A 27,208-nucleotide genomic window follows, 5' to 3' on the forward strand; every position below is an offset into this window, starting at 1 on the left:
CTGTGAGGTCACACGCACAGCCAGCCAGTGAGAGAGCCGTCACCCATTACGAAGCTCTCTCAATATGGCCAGGATCCCACCCACAGGGCAGTCCTATATCCACAGAGATTACTTCCTGGGGCACTCAATCTCCTGTTACACTGTGGCGCCACCCATTTAAAGGATCCTTACAATTCCCTTCTCCTGTTTTGTGGGAACCGCACATCTCATCAAGCACCAGCTATAGTTCACTTGATCCATGAGATAATAGAGTGTTATGCCCAAGGAGCTACAAAGCAGCAGATCAGTAAACAGAAGTATGACAATGAGAACTAGGCTCAACAGTGGCCCAAGTGTTCAACCCATTCCTCTCTTCCCACTAACTGGAGCCTGGACTGGGAGGTCAATACTAAGGTATATGCAAGAGTCATAGGATACATGTGATTTATGGGAATAAAGTTTAATACTGCTGCTCATTTAAACTCTCGGGTGCTCTGTTATGCTTCAACTACATTCTATGAGATAGTAGCCAGAGGATTCTGAAGACCTCAAAATAGAGGTGAGATTGACGATATTATATTTACCAGATTTTCTCTTATAGGCCTAGGAATAAGGACAGATTAGCATTAGTTAGGGAGAGTAAAATAAACCCTAACAGTGGATGATGGCAAAATCAAAGGTATGACTGTTTTTGTTTGTGGCTGAGTTAGGGTGAAGGAGTTAGTTGTGGGAAACGGATACATAGAGGAATGGCCTGGGCAGAAATAAGTGTCTTGGAGGACAGTGCATCACAGCCATCACAATTATTATGGGGTGGTAAATGTGGATTTAGTGAATTTCAAAAGAAGAAAGGTGATGGAGGGGAGTGCCTGCAAGTAAGTGGCAGTAGAGAACAAAGGACTTCTGAGAACTTCTAAGACTCTTAAATGATCTCAACAATTTATTCACATCCTCTTAAAAGTGCAATTCATACCTCTTGTGTATCTTTTTTTTTTTATCATGTGTAACTTTTATCTATATGTTCTGGTAAATTCTTCTCAGGGGACCTAGTCACTGCCACGACCTTCTTCCAGGTTTCTTAGTATTATGAGAATACCCATGGAGCAACAGGATTTTTCATCAATTATCACTTGTTTTTACTACATGGTTGGTACGTCTTTTTACCATACATCCATTATACATATTTTACATCATTTCTTGCGCAGATTAATCATTGATAAAATGTTACAACCTTATTTATGCCTGTAATGAATCTCCATTGGTAACTTGGAGTGACCTTCCCTTTGAATTCTTTGAAGATCATGATATTCCAAAATTTTCAGGTACATTGCAATATTAGGAGAATATGTTAAGGTGGATTTTTGTTTCAGGGAGGAATTCATTGAAAGTATTGTGTTTCCAAATTGTAATTCATCTCATACTTTTTCTCCTATTCAGTTCTGGCCTGAATTCGTTGTCCTGTGGTGGAATTGATTCAAAATAATGTACCTAAATGGACAAGTTCACTAGGCTGTCCATATAATTGTATATTATAATCCAAACAATAAGCATTCTTTGTCTTCTTGAGTCCCATGGATTTTTATGCTAATCGTTTTGTGTGATTGTGGATCTCATTTGGAAAGCTGTGCAGTATTCTGAGATATAATGTAATTAGTCTATTAAATTCTTACTAAGTGCTAATGAGATAATGAGATATTAGGTTCTTACTAAGTGCTAAGTTGGTACTTGACAATTCTCTAGTTCTGGCCTTTCCTGGGGAAGAGCTTGCATGCTTAGGAGGAACAAGTTCATTGGTTGAAGTAATTCTTCCCAGAAGCCCTTGCATTATCCCACACCCATTCTCTGGGAGGATAAAGAGGGCAGCTCTGGAGGAAAAAGGGAGTTTTCTCTGGACGAGACTTGAGGCTGCTCTCTGCAGGAAAGGAAAACGGTTCTCTACAGGAAGAAGAATCTGTCCAAGAGATTTGAGTTGACACAGCAGATCTCCTTCCAGAGAGCAATTGGCAGCTTCTGGAGACAACAGCACGTTACAAATATCTCCCCCTTTCTTTTGATTTAGAACATAGGGTGGTCATAACCTTGAAACATAAATCCATCAATATGGGAGGCATTACACATAATTACATAGATTACATAAACACATAGTAACATAGTAACATAACATGCTAGAAGTATGTAACAAATAACATGATCAAGTAATCATAAATTGAGAATTTATAAATGTCCATAAGTCCATTGTCCATTAGTCTCATCTTGTGTTAGGAAATCCAATGATTCCTGCTGGTTTTTAAAGTTCTTTAACAGTCTTCTTATTAGCCATGCTCTTTTAGTGTCAGATGTTTCTTAGATTTTCTCCTTTATTTTGAGGTCTTTCTCTTTTTCTGTCTCTCTCTGATGGACAAGGCAAATACGACTCGTTGGCACCCATCTGATTCCTTCTCCATCTGAAGAAATACAAGCAAACCCTCTTTCCCAGGCAGTTAACCTATCTAATTACCTTCTATTTACTGCTTTCTAAATCTTTTCTCATCATCTGACAATTACATTGGAGTTGTTTGCACTGGACACAGCCCTGTTGGTTTAAAAGGCCTGTATTCTCCCCAAGTATAATCCATTTTTGCAATCTGATTGCCTTTTGGCTCACTTATCAGGTAATCCCTTCTGCCATGTGATTACTTTTCTGCTGGTTGATCAAATCAGAGTCCTGACCTTCTAAAGACTCTTTGGGTGTAACATCAGTTGCCATCATACCCCAAGTCTTTTTTGCCTGGGGCCCTGGACCTGGGCCCCTCATCCCGTTTCCCTGAATTATTCTACACTCTGATGCCCAATGGAGTCCTCTGTTGCATTTTGGACAATAGGTTTTAGGTCTTCTTTCACCCTGTCTTCTTACTGTATCTCCATATCTACACTGAGCTCTTAGATGTCCAATTTTTCCACAATGAAAACATCGACAAATTTCTCTAGAAGTCCCTTGCCAGGAGGGACCCTGTCTTTCCACATTCATCATAGTCCAGGTGTAAAAAGCATTTGTTCCCACTGTAGCACAGCGTCTTATGATCTCCTCTAAAGGAGCATCTTTGTCTAATCCCCATATAATTATTTTGCAAATCTCATTGGCATTTTCCTTAGCCAGATGTCTGGTCATTATTTCTGTAGCTGCATTTTCTCCAATAGTTCTTTTGACAGCAGTTTGCAAACGTCCCACAAAATCTGCAAAAGGTTCATTGGGACCTTGCTCTATTTTAGTGAAAGCCTCTCCCTGATCTTTCTGTCTAGGGAGGACACCCCAAGCTTTTATTGCAGCCTTAGCAATTTGCTCATATATTGTCATGGTATAATTAATCTGTTCTGAATTCTCTCCATACCAACCTTCACCAACTAAGTGCTCAAAAGTGAATTTTGTGTTAACTCCTATTTACAAATTGCATCTGACGTGGATTTTACATAATTCATGAAACTCTGCAAGCCATAACAAATTTTCTCCAGGTTGTAGGCATGTCCTTGCTATGGATTTCCAATCATTCGGGGTTAGGACTTCATAAGACAAACCATCTAGTAACATTTTAACATAAGCTGATGTAACCCCATAAAGGGTACAACTTTTTTTCAAATCTTTAATTTTATTCAAATCTAAAGGTGCATATTCACTCCTTTTATGACCTACAGAATCAATCTCTTCAATCACAGGATATGCATGTATAAAATCACTTATATCCTGTCCTTCTCTCTTAGCTTTAACCAATGCTTTTTCTAATCTTGTCATAGGCTTAGGCTGCTTCACAGGCAATTCCGTTTGTGTTTCTGCCTCTTCCCCTTCTTCTTCTTCCTCCACCTCTGAAGGTGGAATTGATGTGGGCCCGTCAATAATCTGCTCTCTAGGGGGGGGGTTAAAGCTGCTTCAAGAGAATAAGAGTCATCACACCCTAATTCCTCATTTAAATCCCTTTGCTCTTGGGAAAGATCTTGATCTTTCCTTTTTTCCTCACACTTCCTCCTTTGTTCATTTTTAAAACTTTTCTTTCTCCTACAACTTGCTCAATAGTTTAAGGCTAATTGAACTATGTTGTAGATATAAAATACCTCTGCAGAAATTGAAAGAGGCCTATTTTTTGCATGAAATTCTTTCATTTCAAATCCCACTAGCTTCCGGTTATCTACATCTATTTTTTCTTCCTCTAAGAACCAAGGGGACGTGCGTCTTAATGCAGCCAAGAGTTTAGCAATCTGTACCCAGGTTACAAGTAAACTCTTCTCCTTAATTATCTTAATTATATTCTCTATAGTACCACTCCTGAATGGGGGTGGAGCTGAGGCAGGGGCTGGGTCTGAGTCGGCTGAGGTTGAGGGATTGTCTTTAGCTAACATCTACCCCATTTCAGCTATAAGAGATTGCTGGTTTAGCCCTTAACAAGTTAAGTTCCTTATTTATATATTAGAACATTCACTTAATCTTTAACAAAGTTTCCTTGTTACTCATGGTTTTGGGTCAAAGAGACTGAGATCTGGATTGGAGGCTTTTCCACTGGAATCAGGATCGTGTCTGTCCCTGTTCAGGTGCCAAATTGTGATGGTTCAGTTTAGCTCCTCTGAAGGGCTCAGAATAAGTCCTTGTCAGGATAAGGAAAAATCCTTGCCCCACGTTGGACACCAATTTGTAACGTGCTGTTGTCTCCAGAAGCTGCCAATTGCTCTCTGGGAGGAGATCTGCTGTGTCAACTCAAATCTCTTGGACAGATTCTTCTTCCTGTAGAGAACCGTTTTCCTTTTCTGCAGAGAGCAGCCTCAAGTCTCGTCCAGAGAAAACTCCCTTTTTCCTCCAGAGCTGCCCTCTTTATCCTCCCAGAGAATGGGTGTGGGATAATGCAAGGGCTTCTGGGAAGAATTACTTCAACGAATAAACTTGCTCCTCCTAAGCATGCAAGCTCTTCCCCAGGAAAGGCCAGAACTAGAGAATTGTCAAGTACCAACTTAGCACTTAGTAAGAACCTAATATCTCATTATCTCATTAGCACTTAGTAAGAACCAAAACTCTTCCTCTTCCAGATTGTGTACTGGACATTCTCCATGCTAGTAGCAAATAATTTTAGAGCACAAATATTGTCTTGTTTATGCCTTTCTTGATAGTAATAAATCATAAAATAGTCCTACACTGTTGCATTTATCAGGAAACTTATATGTTATTAGCATATTACGTGAGTGACACTTTATTGGAGGAAAGTCTTTCAAAGATGCATTTTGCTCCACTAAATCAAACAATTTAGAATCAATAAGCACAGTGGAATTTTGTATTCTATGAAGTTTTCCAATCTGTTATTTGACTATAGATGTGGTCTGTTAGGTTGTCATTTTAAATGCCTGCCTCTTCACTGGGACTGCAAGATGGCACAGGGGAGAGAGCACCAGGCCTGGAAACATCTGACTTTACTTACACTAGTTGTGTGACCCTCAGTTTCCTCAATTGCAAAATAATCTGGAGAAGAAAATAGCAAGCCACTATAGTCATCATCTTTGAAGAAAACCCCAAATGGGGTCACACAAGAATTGGACGTGATTGAAACAACTGAACAACAAGAAAAACCTCTTCCCTTGTCATATTTTTATCTATAATGTCCTTAACACAAGTGTAGATTATTCTAACAAAAATTTTATAGAGGTGAGAAATTAGAAATATCAATTGGTAGATAGTAATATCCTCTGAGTTGCCTTTTCAAGCAGTAATAAATTTTTTCATTTTTTAACAATTTATATCTTCTCATCTTTTCAGATATCTTAAGAATCCATCTTTCAACACTATAAAAAGAAGATTCTCCTTGAAAGCTGGACTAGATAAAATACATGCAGAGGAGGCTCATGCAGGAGGTAACACAATAAACTATAAAGTTGTCCTTAGTTTTTTCTTTTTTTTTTTTTCTTTCCTTATCTCTGCTTTTCACAAACCCTTGCTTTTGACTATTTGGTCTGGTATTATCTACTCTAATCTCCCAAATATGTCTTCCTTCTTTGATTTTCACTTTCAGGATACAAAGTGAGGAGACACAGACAAAAAATCATTTTAAAAAGCCAAAACTGTATTAGTCAACATTCAGAGTATAAATTAATAATATAAGATCCTCCCAATTCTACAATCTCAAGAACTAATTCCAAGATTCTATGTCTAGTAGATTAATTAAATTCATTCATCTAGATGTTGGATTGTATGAATTCAAAGCTGAAGGTCTTTAGTAATCCATCACTATAATAGTTACACCCATATCCTTCAATAAAAATGATGGATGTTTTAGTATTGCTGTGCACTTTAAATAGTCAATGCTGGTCTTTGTGTGCAATTCAATATGGAGCCATGACTTAGAGGATCAGGGCTTTCTTTCATTCTTTTCAAGGTATGGGAGTAATCTATGATACCAAGCATATGGTGTAGCCATGTATTTGGAAGCACATGCATCATAAATTCAGTTTTAAATGGCCATCCTACAGATAATTTTTAATTTATCAACGTATCTGACAGTAAGAGACATAGCACTGTAGCAAAAATGGTTCTGGATTTATAGTCAAAAGACCTAGAATTTCATAGCAGCAATTTAGTATCAGTGTGACCTTGGGCAAATGTCTTATTTATCTGGGATTCACTGTCCCCAACTGTAAAATTAAGAGGTAATACTTGAAGAGAAATATTCCTTCCAGCTCTAACTACTATGAAACTAATTTTCAGATTCAAAAAGTCATGTGTTGTATTACAAAATGCCCTTACGACTTTAATCTCTGATTATTCTCAATCTTCTCCCCCTATCCCTACTGCTACAGGTTATACACACTATTCCTAATTTGAGCTTCTTTCCATGTATCTTGACTTATCATTTTTGTATAATAAATCAATAGCTAATTCAGTAATGATGCTAATTACACTAATGGGAGGAGGTCCCAAGAGAAGGTTCTCAAGTGCTTTCTAAAAAGAGTTCCATGAAAAATAAAAAGCTATTGTTTTTTTTTTTTTTTTTTAAAGATTCCCTTTATGTCTCTAAAAAAAAGCCTCTAAGTGAGGTAATGATACAATCACTTTACAAATCAATGGCTACATATCCTTTGATCCAGCAATTTCTTTATTGGCCTTATATCCCAAAGAGATCATAAAAAAGGGAAAAGGACCCATGTGGGCAAAAATGTTTGTGGCAGGGAACTAGAAACTGATGGATGCCCATCAATTTGGGAATGGCTGAATAAGTTATGGTATATGAATGTTATGGAATATTATTGCTGTATAAGAAACGATCAGCAGGATGCTTTCAGAAAGGCTTACAGAGATTTAAATGAACTGATACTAAATAAAGTGAAAAGAACCAGGAAATCATTGTATACAGCAACAAAAAAGACTATATAATGATCAATTCTGAGGAACAATGAAATGATTCAGGCCAGTTTCAATGGTCTTGTGATAGAGAAGCCTTCTGCACCCAGAGAGAGTACTATGGGAACTGAATATGGATCACAACATAGTATTTTTACTCTTCCTGTTGTTATTTGTTTGCATCTTGTTTTCTACCTCATTTTTTCCCCTTTTTGATCTGATTTTTCTTGTGCAACATAATTGTGGAGATATGTAGAGAAGAATTGCACATATTTAACAAATATTAGATTACTTGCTGTCTGGAGGAGAGGGTGGAAGGAAGGGAGGGAAAAAAATGGAACATAAAATTTTACAAGGGTAAATGTTGAAAATTATCCATGCATGTGTTTTGAAAATAAAAAGCTTTAATAAACAATAACAAGTCGAAGGCTAACAAATTTAGTAACTGTTCAGACTTCTAGAGTGGATTTTTTTTCCCAGTGCTGTAGAAATAACTTTATTCTTCAAGTCCAAATGCTAGACCAGAGATAAACTTAAGAGAATTTGGAATCTCACTGATGTGGATGGGTATTTTTTTCTTAGGTCACTGATCTATACTTTATCAAAGTGAGGCAGCTACATGGTACAAAGGATAGAACTTTGAGCCTGGAATGAGGAAGCCCTCAGCTCAGACTGTATGATCTTGGGCAAGGGCTTAACTTGTGGCTGCCTCAGTTTCCTGAACTGTAAAATGGGGATAATAATAGCACCTAAGTTAACGCGACTGTTGTGCAAAATAAAAGTCTTGTTAATATATGTAAAATGCCTGGCCAATAATAGATGCTGAATAAGTCATAATTATCATCAGTATTATTTTCACTTATCTCATGTTGTTTTTCTCCTTGCCCTAAATGGTAGATCCTCTCAGTACCCTAGGATCCAGCTTCTTAACCTGTGGTGCACAACCCCATATGAAGTCTTGTCCTTGAATGTGGGGGGTCATAAAATTATGATTTAATCAGTAAACATTTGATTTGTATACCTATTTTGTGTACCCATATACCCAAGGTAACATAAAAATTTCTCAGGGGGAAAAGAGATCACATGTGGAAAAAGTTTAAGAAGTTCTTCCCCAGAGGACCTTCTGGGTCTTTTGACATCACTGAGTACAGATTTTTTTTTTTTTTTTACTGTAATACCGTTGCTTTTTTAGAAATATCAGACACCACCAAGTAACATAATGCCAGCTCTCCACTAAGAGCCCACTTGCTTATCTGATGCATATTAATTTTTTGTGATTTCATTAGCATAGGCACATCTTTATGAGGAAACTTCTTCTGCCAAGACAGATGATCAAATCTTCTGTGACTTTTAGTCTGAAGAAGTTGTTCAGCACAAGAAGTTAAGACTTGCCTGGGTTCATGTTGCCAGTTTGTGTGTCAGAGGCACTTTTTACTTCTAGAGGTTTCTACCTTTGACCCTGTTTTTTCCTCCACTCTAAGTTGTTAACCTTATATAAGCAACATGTAAGCATCTACCTCCAAAGGTCCTATTGATTTCACTGTTTATATTTGTCTTTGGACTGTATCATATGACGTTTTGGCAGTATCTTGCTATCCTAATTATGTTGTGTTTGGCAGCTGTGAGAGTTAATTTTAATTCTCTGAGCAAACACAACCAGATGGTTGGCAAGGCAGTTTGTTGGTTGATAAGTGTAGGAAAGTCAGTTTAAATTAAAAACTTGGTGCTTATAATTATTAAAACTTTTTTTTATGAAAGGAAAATGCAAGATAGGTCAGAGAGGGTAATTTTTAATTGGATGTACTATTGATTTCTTAATTCTTGAATATGTTCTGCATCTTTTAATAAATGGTTGTTGATTTATTATCAGTAAATCTTATATTAATCATTTACCTTTTTAAAGGCTGCCATATACTGGTTTGCTAGTGAATGTTTATCAACCACCTCCAAAAAAAACCAATGTCACAAATTTCATAAATATACAAGTAATAATATATGTGTGTTTGTATATATATATATATATATATATATATATATATATATATATATATATATATATATATATATATATATATATATACACAAAACTTTATTATAAATTCCTTAAATGCCATTGATCTTCACAGAATGTTTTGTTGATTTTTATTTTTTTAGTAAAACTTATGTATCTATAGCCATATCATGGTTGCAGTTCAACCTTTAACAAATGGAGTTGAGGGGTGGAGCCAAGATGGCGGAGAAGATACACACGAATTTGTAAGCTCCCTTCTTCCCTCATTACCAATTAGTTAAATCAGCCTCAAAAATAACGCTGGACTGATAAAAACTACAAGGACTAGAAGTACAACTTACCAGCTGAAGAGAATCTGGAATTTCAACAGAAAAGGTTGTTTCCAAGGGGAGGAAAAAAAGAAAAAAAAGCCCAGCACAAACAAGATTAGGTGCGAACACACTACACTGATCGGGCTGGGGAGAACTCTGAGATCAGAGAAGCCACTGAGATAGAGGAATCTGACACAGGCTGATAGCTCTTCTCTGCTTATAAAACAGCAGTTCAGAAGAGAAATCAAGCCACTTTAAAATATAAAGCCAGATCCTTAATCCACCCCAATCCAGAAGTGACCTAATAGATCTTGGCACTGCTGTGAAGCCGCCTTCTCTGCCTGGAGCTTCTTCTTGGGGTAGTTAAGAGCCTGAACAGCCGGGACACAGCCTGAGGCAACATCTAATCCACATAGTGCAGGCTCAGCCTGAGGCAGTGGAATTCTAGCAGCCATGGAATTCCCAGAGAAGCGGAACTCAGAGAAGTGGAACCTTTGAAATAGGGACCACGGTTTCTGGGCAGACACTTCCAGTTTGATCGCAGGGGCTTTTCACATCAGCTGCTGATATCCACACCCCATGGGACACATTGGCTGGGGTTAGTGACTTCACTGTTCAGCCTTAAACCTCAGGGCAGTTGCTAGGACACACAGCAGGGTCCTTCACTGGGCACTCCTCACAGTGCAGCCATACTAAATACCTCTGAGGCATTTCTGGGGAGGGGGGAGGGGTACTCTCTCCCAGAGCTCTCTCTTAGCTCAGGCACAGGACCTGCTGCATCCATCTGTTCTGGGAGGAAGCTAGTAAATAAATAAATAAATAAACTTCTTACCCCAAGGGCAGAACCTAACAGATTTTTAACAATGAGTAAGAAGCTGAAGAGAACGATTGATACCTTCTACACAGAGAAAGAGCGGATATCCAACCCCGAGGAAGTTAACAGCAGAGAGTCAGCAGATAACACCTAAAGGGGAATGATACCTGCCTCCCATCACATAACTCTCTCTTAGAAGAGACTATTAAAAAGTTAAGAGAGTTTGAAGAAAAATGGGGAAAGGAAAGAGAAGCTATGATAGAGAATAACAACGTCCTGAAATTTGAGTTGGAAAAAATAAAGAATTAACAGGAGGTTCAGGGAAACAAAATTTGTGAATTAGAAAAGGTTAAAAAATCACAGGAAAGTAGGATTTCTGAATTGGAAAAGATAAAAAAGTCTCAAGAAAGTAGGATTTCTGAATTGGAAAAAGAAAATAACTCTCTAAAAAAATTAGGGAAATGGAAAAAAAATTCAATAGAGCAAAATAATTCATTTAAAAACTCAATTGGCATATACAAAAAGAAATAAAAAAATGTGAATGAAGAAAATAACTCATTAAAAATCAGGATGGAACAAGTAGAAATGAATGATTCATTGAGAACCCAAGAATCAAACAAAACAAAAAAAAAAATGAAAAGCTGGAGAATAACATCAAATACTTACTGGGAAAATCTATAGACCTGGAGAATAGATCTAGGAGAGATAATCTGAGAATCATTGGACTTCCCGAAAACTATGATCAAAAAAAGAGTCTAGATTCTATTTTACAGGAAATCATCAAAGAGAACTGACCAGACATAATAGAAACAGAAGGGAAAATAGGTGTTGAAAGAATTCATCGAACACTTTCTAAAAAAGACCCTAAAAAAAAGAACTCCACAGAACATTGTGGCTAAGCTGCAGAACTACCAAACAAAGGAAAAAATATTGCAAGCAGCTAGAAAAAAACAATTCAAATATCAAGGTGCCACAATAAGGGTCACTCAGGATCTGGCTGCCTCCACATTAAAAGATCAAAGGGCTTGGAACCTGATATTCCTAAAGGCAAAAGATCAAGGATTGCAACCAAGAATAAACTACCCAGCTAAGTTTAGCATTTTCGTCCATGGAAGAAGATGGTCATTTAATGAAACAGAGGAATTCCATTTGTTTCTAAGAAAAAAAACAACATACTTAAACAAAAATTTTGATCTACATCCACAAGACTGAAGAGAAGCAGAAAAAGGTAAAAAAAAAAACTCTTGAGAACTTTATCTCTGTTGTGGATATACAGAAAGTCTGCATAGATAATTTGATTTTACTGATATTAAAAAAAAAGGGGAGTAGTAAAGAGAAGGAGGGTAGTATCAGAAAAGGGGGAAGGAGTGATACAAAGAGGGAAACTACATCCCAGGAAGAGGCATAGAAAATCTACCACATCTGAAGGAATTTAGAGAGGAGGAGAAACATTGTGTGAATCTCACTCTTATCAGAGTAGGCTCAAAGACTAAATAATTGACATATTTGTTTTTCAGAGAATTCTCTCTCGCCTCATTAAAAGTGGGGAGAGGAAAAGGGAAAAGGAAAAGGGGAATTAGGGAAGGGTACAAGAAAAGGGAAGGGACTTAAAAGGAAGGGGGGAGGGATACTAAAAAGGAGGGCTGTGCATCACAAGTGGGGTCTATAAATTAAATATTGGGGAAGGGGTTCATGGGGGTCAAGGGAAAAAAGCATAATCTGGGGATAAGATGATGGCAGGAAATACAGAATTAGTCATTTTAACTGTAAATGTGAATGGGATGAACTTTCCCATCAACCGGAGACGGATAGCAGACTGGATCAAAAGTCAGAACCCTACAATATGTTGTTTACAGGAAACACACTTAAAGCAGGGAGATACGTACAGAATAAAGGTAAAAGGTTGGAGCAAAATCTATTATGCTTCAGGTAAAGCCAAAAAAGTAGGGGTAGCCCTCCTTATCTCAGATCAAGCAAAAGCAGAAATTGATCTAATTAAAAGAGATAAGGAAGGAAACTATATCCTGTTAAAAGATAGCATAAACAATGAAGCCATATCAATACTAAACATATATGCACCAAGTGGTATAGCATCTAACTTTCTAAAAGAAAAGTTAAGAGAGTTGCAAGAAGAAATAGACAGTAAAACTATAATAGTGGGAGATCTCAACCTTGTACTCTCAGATTTAGACAAATCAAACCACAAAACAAATAAGAAAGAAATTACAAAGGTAAATAGAACATTAGAAAAACTAGGTATGATAGACTTTTAGAGAAAATTGAATGATGATAGAAAGGAATATACTTTCTTCTCAGAAGTTCATGGAACCTATACAAAAATTGACCATATATTAGGACATAAAGATCTCAAAATTAAATGCAGGAAGGCAGAAATAATAAATGCCTTCTCAGATCACAGTGCAATAAAAACTACATTCAATAAGAAGTTAGGGGTAAATAGACCAAAAAGTAATTGGAAACTGAATAATATCTTAATGAATGACTGGGTGAAACAGCAAATTATAGAAACAATAATTTCACCCAAGATAATGACAATGATGAGACATCATACCAAAATCTGTGGGATGCAGCTAAAGCGGTAATAAGGGGAAATTTTATATCTTTATTTTTTTACTTTATTTTATTTTATTTTATTTTATTTATTTATTTATAAAATTTTGACAGTATATATGCATGAGTAATTTTTTTATAACATTATCCCTTGTATTCATTTTTCCAAATTATCCCCTCCCTCCTCTACTCCTTCCCCTAAATGACAGGCAATCCCATACATTTTACATGTGTTACAATATAACCTAGATACAATATATGTGTGTAAATCCCACTTTCTTGTTGCACATTAAGTATTAGATTCTGAAAGTGTAAGTAACCTGGGTAGATAGACAGTAGTTAGTGCTAACAATTTACATTCAATTCCCAGTGTTCCTTCTCTGGGTGTAGTTGTTTCTGCCCATCATTGATCAACTGGAAGTGAGTTGGATCTTCTTTATGTTGAAGATATCCACTTCCATCAGAATACATCTTCATACAGCATTGTTGTTGAAGTGTACAGCGATCTTCTGGTTCTATTCATTTCACTCAGTATCAGTTGATGTAGAAATTTTATATCTTTAGAGGCTTATTTGAACAAAATAGAGAAAGAGAAGATTAATGAATTGGGCCTACAACTTAAAAAGCTAGAAAAAGACCAAATTAAAACCCCCCAACCAAAAATTAAACTTGAAATACTAAAATTAAAAGGAGAAATCAATAATATTGAAAGTAAAAAATCTATTTAATAAATAAAACCAAGAGTTGGTTTTATGAAAAAGCCAATAAAATAGATAAATCTTTGGTAAATCTGATCAGAAAAAGGAAAGAGGAAAATCAAATTGATAGTCTTACAAATGAAAAGGGGGATCTTTCCACCAATGAAGAGGAAATTAGAGAAATAATGAGTTACTTTGCCCAACTTTATGTAATAAATTTGATAACTTAAGTGAAATGGATGACTTCCTCCAAAAATACAGGTTTCCTAGATTAACAGAGGAGGACATAAATTCCTTAAATAGTCCCATTTCAGAAAAAGAAATAGAACAACTATTAATCAACTCCCCAGGAAAAAATCCCCAGGACCAGATGGATATATATGTGAATTCTACCAAACATTTAAAGAACAATTAGCACCAATGTTATATAAACTATTTGAAAAAAATAGGGGATGAAGGAGTCCTACCAAATTCCTTTTGTGACACAGACATGGTACTGATACCTAAACCAGGTAGATCAAAAACTGAGAAAGAAAACTATAGACCAATTTCCTTAATGAATATTGATGCTAAAATCTTAAATAAGATATTAGCAAAAATACTTCAGAAAATCATCCCCAGGATAATAGACTATGATCAATTAGGATTTATACCAGAAATGCAGGGCTGGTTTAATATTAGGAAAACTATTAGTATAATTGGCCATATTAAAAATCAAATTAATAAAAACCACATGATCATCTCAATAGATGCAGAAAAAGCATTTGATAAAATCCAACATCCACTCCTACTAAAAACTCTTGAGAGTATAAGAATAAATGGACTATTCCTTAGAATAATCAGGAGCATATATTTAAAACCATCAGTAAGCATAATACATAATGGAGATAAACTGCAACCTTTCCCAGTAAGATCAGGAGTGAAACAAGGTTGCCCACTATCACCATTACTATTCAATATTGTATTAGAAATGCTAGCCTTGGCAATAAGAGTCGAGAAAGAGATTAAAGGAATAAGAGTAGGTAATGAGAAAATCAAACTGTCACTCTTTGCAGATGATATGATGGTATACTTAGAGAACCCCAGAGATTCTAATAAAAAGTTATTAGAAATAATTCACAACTTTAGCAAAGTTGCTGGATACAAAATAAATCCACATAAATCCTCAGCATTTTTATACATCACCAACAAAATGCAACAGCAAGAGATACAAAGAGAAATTCCATTCCAAACAAATGTTGAGAGTATAAAATATTTGGGAATCCATCTACTAAAGAAAAGTCAGGAATTATATGAGCAAAATTACCAAACACTTGCCACAAAAATAAAGTCAGATTTAAATAATTGGAAAGACATTCAGTGCTCTTGGATAGGCCAAGTGAATATAATCAAGATGACAATACTCCCCAAACTAATCTATTTATTTAGTGCTATACCAATCAGACTCCCAAGAAACTATTTCAATGACCTAGAAAAAATAACAACAAAATTCATATGGAAGAATAAAAGGTCGAGAATTTCAAGGGAACAAATGAAAAAAAAAAGTGTGATGAAGGTGGTCTAGGTGTACCTAATCTAAAGCTATATGATATAGCAGCAATCACCAAAACTATTTTGTATTGGCTAAGAAATAGACCAGTGGAACAGATTAGATACAAAGGACAAAAAAGGGTACATCTATAGCAATCTAGTGTTTGACAAACCCAAAGATACCAACATTTGGGATAAAAATTCATTATTTGAAAAAAACCTGTTGGGAAAACTGGAAATTAGTATGGCAGAAATTAGATAAGGATCTACACTTAACACCATATACCGAGATAAGATCAAAATGGGTCCATGATTTAGGCATAAAGAATGAGATCATAAATAGATTAGAGAAACACAGGATAGTCTACCTCTCAGACCTGTGGAGGAGCAAGGAATTTATGACCAGAGGAGAACTAGAGATCATTATTGATCACAAAATAGATTTTGATTACATCAAACTAAAAAGTTTCTGTACAAACAATACTAATGCAAACAAGATTAGAAGGGAAGTAACAAATTGGGGAGAATATTTTTACAGTTAAAGATTCTGATAAAGGTCTCATTTCCAAAATATATAGAGAACTGACCCTAATTTATAAGAAATGAAACCATTCTCCAATTGATAAATGGTCAAAGGCTATGAACAGACAATTCTCAGATGATGAAATTGAAATTATATCCACTCATATGAAAGAGTGTTCCAAATCACTACTGATCAGAGAAATGCAAATTAAGACAACTCTGAGATACCACTACACACCTGTCAGATTGGCTAAGATGACAGGAACAAATAATGATGAATGTTGGAGGGGATGTGGGAAAACTGGGACACTGATGCATTGTTGGTGGAGTTGTGAAAGAATCCAACCATTCTGGAGAGCAATTTGGAACTATGCCCCAAAAGTTATCAAACTGTGCATACCCTTTGATCCAGCAGTGCTGCTATTGGGCTTATATCCCAAAGAAATACTAAAGAGGGGAAAGGGAATTGTATGTGCCAAAATGTTTGTGGCAGCCCTTTTCATAGTGGCTAGAAACTGGAAGATGAATGGATGTCCATCAATTGGAGAATGGTTGGGTAAATTATGGTATATGAATGTTATGGAATATTATTGCTCTGTTAGAAATGACCAGCAGGATGAATTCAGAAAGGTTTAGAGTGACTTACATGAACTGATGCTGAGTGAAATGAACAGAGCCAGAAGATCGCTGTACACTTCAACAACAATGCTGTATGAAGATGTATTCTGATGGAAGTGGATATCTGCAACATAAAGAAGATCCAACTCACTTCCAGTTGATCAATGATGGGCAGAAACAACTACACCCAGAGAAGGAACACTGGGAATTGAATGTAAATTGTTAGCACTAACTACTGTCTATCTACCCAGGTTACTTATACCTTCGGAATCCAATACTTAACATGCAACAAGAAAATTGGATTTACAAACATATATTGTATCTAGGTTATATTGTAACACAATAGCTGTAGTTTCTCACTTGGTTTATTTTTTAATTAGATTTTCAAAATATAAAATATTTTGTCCAGAAATATTTTATACAGTGATTAGCTTTATGTCAGATACTGGATTTTCATAATTGATCAGTTGAATTATAGATAATTGAATCAGTGGTTTAAAACAGTGATTTTAAGAAATTTTTCTAACAATTTTGTAGTTACTTTAGACTTTATTCCATAATAATATGTATTAGCATAATCAGAACAAAATTCAATTATTTTCTTTCAAATGTTCACTATTTAAGCCACAGTTATTTAATGTAGAGAATAATGTGTTGAAAGTACATTCTGCTGGGCTTGACTAACATCAGTGCTTTTATGACAGCAAATAACATTATAAGTATGGCAGCCTGTTGAACTTTGTACCAGATTCCTAAAAATTTATCAATATGTTGTCATAAATCAGTAGGGATTGACTCCAGTACATTGCTGTGTCATTCTTTCCTGAATTATCAAGCAATATTTTGCTTTAGCACTAAATTAGAAATTGTTTTAGATATTTAGGAATATGTAAGTCAATATAGATAAATACCACAATGTTCCATTTTGTTTTCCTAAAGTGATCTACTTTGGGGATCTGTGTATTTGCCTGACAAATTATATTTTCAAATTTTAATGTTTTAGAACTGACCATTTTAATTAATCTATTTACATAGACTGGAATAAATTATTTTTAAAATAGGAGTAATCCTCAGTTTTGTAATTTAGGAACATTGCTTTTTTCACTCTTAATTAAAATCTTAAATCTTTCAAGGGCTAGAGTGTTGTTCACAAAGTAATAATAATAATAACAACATAGTACTTTTTAGTACAAGAAGCAGTAATGTGTAATTAAGGGGTAGACAAATTTATGCAACTAATCCAGATATAATGGCATTTACATAATACATAAATATAAAAGGCATTCATAGTTTGGGGCTATGATTTGTCAATCTCTGGTGTAATAGGTAGAAAGCCAGAGTAGGAATTAGGAAGGCCTGAATTCAAATCCTAACTCTGGGACATTAACAAGCACCCACTGATGTAGCTACTTTGTCCACTGCTATTTAGAATTTATACTTACTTGACTCACCAATTCCTTAGGATTATTATATGGTTTCCAATTTTCAGTTTTTCCACAAACGACCTGTTATTGAATACAATTTTCATTGTATTATGATCAGTAAAGGATGTCTTTCATAGTTTTACTTTTCTGTTTTTGTAAAATTTGTACAACATGTTTGCTACAAGGTTTTGTTTTCTTTTTATATATTTGAAGGGAAAGTTGAAAGGGAGTGAAAAGAATTCATATTCATTAAAAAAAAAGTAAAGGCTCAAAAAATTATATTCAGAACAGTATAAAATTGTTCCACTTGCAGTTGACATAGTGAAAACTGCCCATATCTTCATTTCCTCACTATCAATTAAATTGAGAAACTGAAATATAATGATTTTGCACAACAAACAGATGAAGCAAGCATGTAGTTTAAAACTTATTTGATTATGTATGTATAATATGTAATAGGGAAATATTAAACAAATTTAAAAAATATATATAATGAAAATAAATAATTTATGACTTTCTAACTCAATAAGTAGGTGCCCCATTGCTATTTGTCTTTAAACTCACTATATTGTACTGTAATTACAGAATTTATTCAGTGATAGGATGACATTTGATACTATTAACACCCATAAAAAATTGTAATCTCTCATGTGATTTAGAGGTGAGAAGCTCCATGCAGTTTTCCAAATACAATTAAAACAAACAGCAGTTCATTAACTGAAAGGTTTTTTGAAAAATTGAGTAGCAGAACAGCAGAAGAGTACAACAATATGGGAGTGCCCAGTGCTCTTCTCCTGTATTATTGAGGCATTTTTTTCCTCAAATATTTCAAAGGGTATTTGTCCCAGCAGAACTTCCTCTGAGATAATTTTCAGGCCCCTATAGATTTGCAAGAACCTAATAGCAGGATTCCCTTTCCAGGACTCTTGTTTTTGAATATCCAAGTATACAGAGATCCACTAGAGAAAAATTAACATTTTTTCTTGATATAGAGAAAAATTAACATTTTTTCTTGGGTTGGACTATAGATGCACAAACTGTTTTCCAGTGTGTCATTTCAAATCAGATGGATTCCTTTTACATAATTTTTACTTGTTTGAATGCTCGTGTTCTGGTGTCCATTATGCTATTGTTCTCTTTTTGTTTGAGATCATGCAATTATTTCAATTCCCCACCTTTTTAACTTTTAAAGACTTAAAACTGTTTATTGTGACATGAATCCAGATATTGTGATATGAACTAGAAGGCCATGAAATAGTTGGCCCAGAAGCCCTAAATAATCAATCCTCAAGTGTTTATTCTCATTTTGGGAGCTTTTCCTACCTCCTTTCTCAATTAACCAACTTTGCTTTTTAAGGCAATTTTCTCCTCATTAGCTTTTTGTATTTCCTTTTGTACCTCTCTGTTCTTTTCCTGATTTTTTTCCTCTATCTCTCTTATTTGATTTTCAAAGTCTTTTTTGAACTCTTCCATGGCCTGAGCCCAATTTTTATTTTTCTTGGGGACTTTGGAGGTAGGAGCTTTGACTTTATCTTCTTTTGAGTATGTGTTTTAATTTTCCTTGTTACCCATTATAACTTTCTATGGTCAGAATCATTATTTGTTATTGGTTCATTTTCCTAGACTATTATTTGATTTTTAACTCTTTGTTAAAGTAGGGCTCTGTTTCCAGAGTGGAGGGTATACTGTCCCAAGCTTCAGTGATTTGTGCACTTGTTTTCAGAGATTCTTCTAGGGAATCCAATCACAAACACTTTTCTGCCCTGGAGCTGTGAGGAGGTCCCTGCTCCACTGCATCTATAAGATCTAGTGTGCTAAAGCAAGAGTCCTGCTTTGCTGACACTGGGGCCCAGCTGGGGCATGCTAGCCTGGCCTGTGCCATCCACCTTTCATGCTGATCTTTTAAGCTGTCTTCAGCTGGAAAATGTTCTACTCTGTCTTTTTGTGTGTTCTAGCCTCTCTCATTTGATTTTTAAAGTTTTTTTTAATTATTCTATGAATTCCTTTGGGGCAGAAAACCATGTAAACATTACTCTTTGGGGCAAGGAAAGTTTGTTTTGTTTTTATTTTTGTTTTTACTTTTGCATTCCCCTCTGAAGATATATTCCATCTTCCCTATTCCCAAAGTAACTTTCTATGGTTGGGTTCTTTCTTCTTTTTCTGCTCTCTCTCTCTTTTTTTAATTTGTAGAAGATTGTTGGGATAATTTCCTCTAGGCCTGGCTTGTGATATCAATTCTCCCTTCTGGTCCAAAAGCTGAATCCAAGAACTTTACCCTTCTGTTTTGTAGTGTTTACAGCTAGCAGCATCCCAGCCCCACTGCTTCTGCTCTCATGGGAGGAGTGTGCTGGTTCCTTCTCATCCAGGGCCATATCTCTGAAGCACAGCTGAGCCTGGCATCAATTATCAGCAGAGATTCCCTCAATCTTCCCCACCTCAGACTCCTGACTCCCCGTACTAGGAGGTGGAAATTCCTGTGGCTGTGGCTGTGGCTGAGGCTAAACCTTGGGCTGGTGGCTTACTGTTTCAGTGGAACTAGCCTGGAATTGTTTACACTTCATCAGGGCCAAACTTCAGTCTTATCTGCTTGTTCCAGGAGGACCACTTTCTGCTGTAACTCTTGTTAAATTTTACTGCTCTGTGTTCTCAAAGAATTATTTTGTCTTATTTGTGAAGAAAATTTAGAGAGCATGCAATTTTCTAACCTACTCTGCCAACTTCCTAAATGAATGGGTATTATGAGATGGTATATGCAGATAATTTAAGAGATTCTCAAGCCTCATTAGCCATCCCCAAGGTAGTTGTAATAGTTGGCAACAAAGTACACTGAAACTGGAACAGCAGTCACAATAGTTGGGAAGAATATTTCATATTATTTATACTTACATTATATATTTATATTATATTTATGGTTTAGTTTGGTTATAATATTTCTGTTAAGTCTTCTTACTCTATTTTTATATATCCCTTTATAAAAACTTAAGAAAGTTCAACTGGATGATTTATAAAAAGGGACTCGGCAACTACTGTGCTAGAAGTCAGAACCCCAGAATTCTATCTTTAATCCTTAGGGGAAAAATAAGTAAGCCACCAAAGCAATTCTATTTCATAAAACATTTTTTCCCTTGGATTTGTTCATTTATTGAATATTTTAATGGAGGAAACTGAGTATTTTAAATAAACCAAGCTAGAATCCTCAAATATATATACATGCTTTTGATTCAGAATGATATGAGATTCATAAGAATAGTCATATTTTCAGAAAAAAGTTCAAACTGTATATTGTAACTTTGCAATACAATATTTTTTATGTTTTTCCAGTTTAAAAGATACATAAAGGAAGTAATGACTTTCTTTTTCATTTCTAGATTAGAAGCAACTGTTATTTTATTTCCAAAACCTGAATATTCTATATAAGAGGTGATGTAAGCAGAAATACGTGGAATTCAAGGAGGGTTTGCCTGTCTTGCTCATCTGTACTGGAGCGACCTTCTGCAAAGACTGTTTTGAGGCATATTATATCATAAGTTCTGAGTAATGATAGGAAATAGTCAATTCAACTTCCCAGGAGAAAAGATCCTTTTTGCAGGGCCTGGTGGTCCCTCATCCAACTCAAACAGACTCCAAGAGAGTCTGTGAAGAGGCTATGCTTTGTGTTGGGCAATATCTCTGTGGATGAGGATTACAGTTTGGGGACAGAACCTGGAGGAGAGAACAAGGACCTTGTCAGAAATAAAGTTGATCCTGCAGACAGTTTCCCACATCACATCATCTCATTAGAATAGGTTTTTAACTTATCCACCACCTCAGTCCTCCAGGTCCTGGAGGGTCTGAGAATACCTGTAAGGATGACTTTATCCAGCAGCAACAGAGACTGCTATCAGAATAGTGAAAGAAGCTGATCCAGGAAAAGCTGAGACAGGTTATCACCCAGAACCCTGTGGGACAGGAGGAAGTTGCTGATGACAGCCTCCTCAGACTAACACACGACTTTTATGACTCTTCAGCTGCATGAAGACATTGACTGCGCAAAAGGAGCTTCTGCAGACTCTTCAGATCCCCCAGCTCCTGCACACAGTTTAGCTGCAAGGCTATTCCAAAGCAATTCTGGGTGACAGCTGCACACACCTGACCTTCAGGTTCATGGCCCTGAGGAGAGGGGCTTCCTTGCTTAAGATACAGGCCTTTCAGACGACCTATGCAAGACTACAACTTAGAGATTGCTTTTTACAATGATATATTTGAAGTGCCTATCTTCACCCCCAGTCACTGATAACACCGCCCAGAAAAGGCAAGTATCCACCAACTGAAGGAGAGTTTCATGCGCCTATTCTAAGTCCAACTCTCTTCCACCAACATCATGGAAGCTGGTGAAGGCTCCCAAACATGGGCATATGGCTGGTCCTGTGACTGCCCAGTGCCTCTCTGCACATGTGCTTTGGACATCAAGTGTGCAGACAGCGTCACTGCATTTAGCACCTGGACCTTGGAGCATGCCTCAGAAATCCTCACCTGCTCTATACTACCCACAGAGCCTTTGGGGAGGTCCTGCTGCAGCAGGGCTGTCGCTAAGCCCATTGAATGAGAGGGGGAAGCTGAGAGCCGGCTTCATAGAGCAGCTATGCTGCAGGTGTCATGTGAACATGAAAGACATGCCCTTCCTGGAGCTCCTTCCTCCCTTCATCCTGATGGAATCCCAGGGCGGGAAGCAGGGAGTCTGGTCAAGCACGAGATCCAAGAATACTTGTTTGAGGAGAGAGAAGAGGAAGACAAAGATGAGATCTGCCAGGAAGGAGAACCGAATGGATGTTGTCAGACCCCTTTCCTCACCAGGGCCATTCAGAAGGGGCTAGTGGTCAGGAATCCACTGTGGAACCTTAGATACATTGCTAGGCAGAGGTCTACCCCTGTAACTGTTTATCCTCAGAGCTTCCCACCCCAGTTTTCCTGATTTGGGCTAAATTTCCTGTTGTCTGCCTCCACCTGCACACAAGGGCCTCCTCTGCCATAGGTCACCCTTTGGTTCTTACAGGAGCTATTTCTCAGCTCTACTTCTCAGCTCAGCTGCTGAGGCGTGATCTGGCTCCTCAGAAGCTGAAGGACAGAAACCACTGCCATGTACCCTGAAATATGCCCATCATCACCTTTAGCTATGTTTCTGCTAGTTAGGATGGTGGGATCTGAGGTAAGAGTGAATGAGATAATCTAGGAGAGGTGAAGCTACAACGCTCCATGTAATTGTCCATTTATAAATAAAATATTTTTAAATTTATTTTTTAGTTTGTTTTTAATACACATTGTTTTATAAATTATGTTGGGAGAGAAAAATCAGAGCAAATGGGAAAAACCATGGGAGAAAGAAAAAACAGAAAAAAGAAGTGAATAAATTATTTTTAATTAGGAAGAAAAAGGAATTCTTTTTACAGTGGAAGACATTTCCCATATTGAGAAAAAGAGGCTTTCTTTAACTTTTTGTGGAAAGAGAATAATTTTGGGATATAAATCACAAACTCATCAAACATTAGATCTGGAAGAAAATTTAGAATGCATCTAATCCCACATCTCATTTTACAGATAAGAAAGCTGAGGGCTAGAGAGGGTCACTGATTTATCCAAAGTCATACAGTTAATCATAGCTGAGTCATGATTCCAACATTCTGTGTTCTCCTTTAATCTAGAACTCTGTATTTTTATGTTAATTACTACAAATACATCATTCCATGAAAAGTATTTTTCTTCAAATATAGAAAATTAGTAGAGAATGTCTCTATAATTATATGCTTTGCTATCCCATGATGAAAAATCTACATATGCTCTTTCCCTGACATTTCTGAGATGTACATATCTCTTCATTGCTACTTCTTCCTGAATTTTCTCTATGGGTATCCCTCACTAACCAGGTTAGATCCACTGGATGCCTGTGTTTGTGTAATAACCATAATTCTTTTTTTCTTTCCTCTCAGGCCACTAAGCCATACCCAACATATAATTCCATGTGTTGTATTTCAGGCGTGCTAGCAATGAGAGGATACCTGGTGTTCATAATTCTGAGTTGTATATTTCTCTATTATGTTCTTCATTGCATTTTGTGGAGAGAGAGCACCAGTTGGTAAGTTTTATTTTTCTGTTGAAAGGAAACATTCTGATTTGTGGATTTATTGTAAATATATATTGAAATTAGGTTTTCATCCAGAAAAATGTCACTAGGGACTTCCTGAATTTCTCCTCATGCCCATGTATATATTGATTGTAATAAAAACACTCCAGTTCTGTGAAATAGGTCCACCGACAATATTACATTTATTTAATAGAATCCTCTACTTTTTTTCTTTTTTGTTAAAAAAGGCAAGAAACAGTGTGGTATAGTGGGAAGAGAGACAGCAAGTAATATCATGGAGAAAGCATGAGATTTAGAATCAAGAGACCAAGTTAAATTTCTTAGAATTCCTGATGTAGCTGTTAGAAGCATAAATTGCTTAATCTCAACTTTCTTTTTGAAATGGGTTTAAGAATAATTGCAATACCCACCACACAGAATTGTTATAATGATTCCTAATAAAAGTGAAAATATTTTGTAAAAATTTATCACAATTTATTATTGTTTGCAAAAGGAAATGTAGCCTCAGCTTTTGATGACACAGATTATTGTTGTTGACTGATTTTTCAGTCATGTCCAACTTTTTATGACCTTATTTGGGTTTTTTTTTGGGCAAAGGTACTGGGAAGTTTACCATTTTCTTCTCCAGCTTATTTTACAGCTAAATAAACTGAGGCAAACTGGATTAAATGATTTGCCCAGAGTCACACACTTACTGTCTGAGGCCAGATTTGAACTCATGTATATAAATGTTTCTGATTCAAGGCCTGGCACTCTATCCATTGCACCAGCTTAGCTGCCTTAGGTACAGGTTATAATTTGCTGATGTTGTTCCAGGCTTACTTGAACTATCTTTGACTTTGTGGTGTTGGTAAGAGTCAATAACTTAATTTAAGTTTTATTTTCAAATGATATTTTTATTCCTAAAATCTGAATTAAATGTTGACAATTTTATGTTGAAGAAACTGAATGAGGATACATAAGTGGTCAAATGAAAAATTAATGTTCAAATTACCTTTTCTCTATCTCAAAAATCCTTTTGGAAACCCATGATGTTCAGGCTGAAGAAACTGCAATATTTGTGTAATGCATAAGCTTCAGATATTTGGTAAATGTTGTTTTTCCATTTTATTCAAAATTATTTTTTGACATGATAAGTCTTCTTTGAAACCTCATGTAACAGAACCTTTGAATATTTATGTACACTTTTGACAGAATGAACATTTCCCCAGAGTTTTTTTTTTTTTTTTTTTTTTTTTTTACCAGCATTGGTTGGGACAACATTTTTTCCCCCATCCCTGTGTCCAAAGTTCCAAAATTAAAAATAATTGTGAGTGACCTTTAAAATAGAGCATGTGATCTTGACTTAAATTGAAATAAATTAAATGTTAGTTTCCTTTTGCATAAAAAAATATATAAAAGGAGTAATGTAATCTCTTTGATTCAGCGACAAGTCCTAACTAAGGATTTCCTTAAAAGATTATGTTCTTCCTTTGCTTGTATTTGAAAGTTAATGATATATTTAAGGCTGTGCTTCTGCATTTGATTCCTTACTTCTTTATATGCCTACAACTATAATAGCTTCTTTGGTTAAAAAAAATGTACTTAGTGAAATATTAAGAATATTTCCAGAAAGAAGGATCCAGTGTGGGATCTCTTCTGATATGTGGTAGATGTACTAGAACTGGAGTAGAGGTAGAGAAGAAAATTGATTTCATCACTGATATTTATCTTAACTATTCCAGGTGTGTTCTGATAAATGTTTAACAACTAGCTCTCTGTTTTAAAAATATACTAATATATCTAGGACACTCTTTTAAGTTTTATTTGCATTATTAACATTTTACTCATTTAACTAACAAAGCAATACATCAAGCCCTAATTTGTAACATTTGCTGATTTTTGAAGTATAAATTCTCACACTGAAAATTTAACAACTGACTTTCACTAGCTAATTGAAAATGGCACTAGAACGCTGCTCAGAATGCCTCTACTTTGTATATCCAAATTGTATTAGTGTTTTCCATTCCAACCCTCTTTCCCCATGCAGATTTTTTCTTCTTCCCCTCCTGACATTCCTTTCACTCTATCATATCGTTTTATATTAGGCATATCAAAACCAATTCCAATGTCAAGCTTCTAGGTTTATTTGTAGCAGGGATCTTACAAAGCTAGAATGAGGTTCAGGATAGATCTTAATAGTAGCTCTGAGTTACGAGCCTAAAATAAAACCAGATTCAAGCATACTGGTCCTCAGTGTTTGATCCTGTCTCTCCTTAAAAACTATCTTGTACTAAAGGAATCTCAGCAGAATCTGACAGTTGGAAGACAGTTTGGTGGTCATTCAAAGCAACCCATCCCCAAGCAAGAACCAACTCCACATCAAACTTAACAAAGTAGTCATGTGGCTTTTTTAAAAGACCTCCATCAATAGGAGCCTAAACAAAAAAGTTGACTTTTTGTCAACTCTAATTATTAGAAAGATTTTCCCCCTTTGTTGAATTAAATTGTTGAATTAAGCACAGCTTAAATCTGCATTTCTTCAAACTTCATTGTGTTCGTTGTTTTGTGCATTCTTTTTACCCTTACCTTGTTTGTTATTAAGTTATTGTCATGTCTGACTCTTTGTGACCCCATTAAAAAAAAAAAGCTTTTTATTTTCAAAACATATACATAGTTTTCAACACTCACCCTTGCAAAACCTTGTGTTCCAAATTTTTTTCTCCCTCATTTCCTCCACCCCCTTCCCTACATAGTAAGTGCTCCAATATATGTTAAACATGTGTAATTCTCCCATACTTATTTCCACATTTATCATGCTGCACAAGAAAGATCAAAAAAAGAAAAAAAATGAGGAAGAAGAAAAAATGTAAGCAAACAACAAAAAGTGGAAATACTATGTTGTTATCCACACTCAGTTCCCATGGTCCTCTCTCTGGGTGTAGATGGCTCTCTCCAATACAAGTTGCATTGGAACTTAACTGAATCATCTCATTGTTGGAAAGAGCCATGTTCAGAATTAATCATTGCATAATCTTGCTGTTGCCATGTACAATGTTCTTTTGGTTCCACTTACTTCACTTATAATAAGTTCATGTCTCTCCAGGCCTCTCTGAAATCATCCTCCTGATCATTTCTTACAGAACAATAATATTCCATGATATTTATGTACCACAATTTATTTAGCCATTCCCCAATTGATGGGCATCCACTCAGTTTCCAGTTTGTTGCCATTACAAGCATGGCTGCCATAAACATTTTTGCACATGTTGGGCCCTTTCCCTCCTT

At 35.9% G+C, this 27,208-nt stretch overlaps 1 protein-coding gene and 1 pseudogene across 6 annotated transcripts in view; both read left to right on the forward strand.

Moving 5' to 3' along the window:
• The window catches only part of ST3GAL6 (ST3 beta-galactoside alpha-2,3-sialyltransferase 6), a 93,897-nt gene that overhangs the window by 19,796 nt on the left and 46,893 nt on the right, over nt 1-27,208 (forward strand). For 4 of the 6 annotated variants that reach the window (XM_074300993.1, XM_074300996.1, XM_074300995.1 and 1 more), the window contains exons 2-3: nt 5,747-5,841; nt 23,833-23,932. In XM_074300993.1, the coding sequence (XP_074157094.1) occupies nt 23,844-23,932 (89 nt within the window). In that variant the 5' untranslated portion in view covers nt 5,747-5,841; nt 23,833-23,843. The remainder of the gene's footprint in view (nt 1-5,746; nt 5,842-23,832; nt 23,933-27,208) is intronic. The other 2 variants (XM_074300997.1, XM_074300998.1) reach the window with 1 other exon arrangement.
• Nucleotides 729-23,095, forward strand: LOC141562042 (cytoplasmic tRNA 2-thiolation protein 2-like; annotated as a pseudogene).

Source organism: Sminthopsis crassicaudata, chromosome 3 (assembly GCF_048593235.1).
Source record: "Sminthopsis crassicaudata isolate SCR6 chromosome 3, ASM4859323v1, whole genome shotgun sequence".
Taxonomy (NCBI): Eukaryota; Metazoa; Chordata; class Mammalia; order Dasyuromorphia; family Dasyuridae; genus Sminthopsis; species Sminthopsis crassicaudata.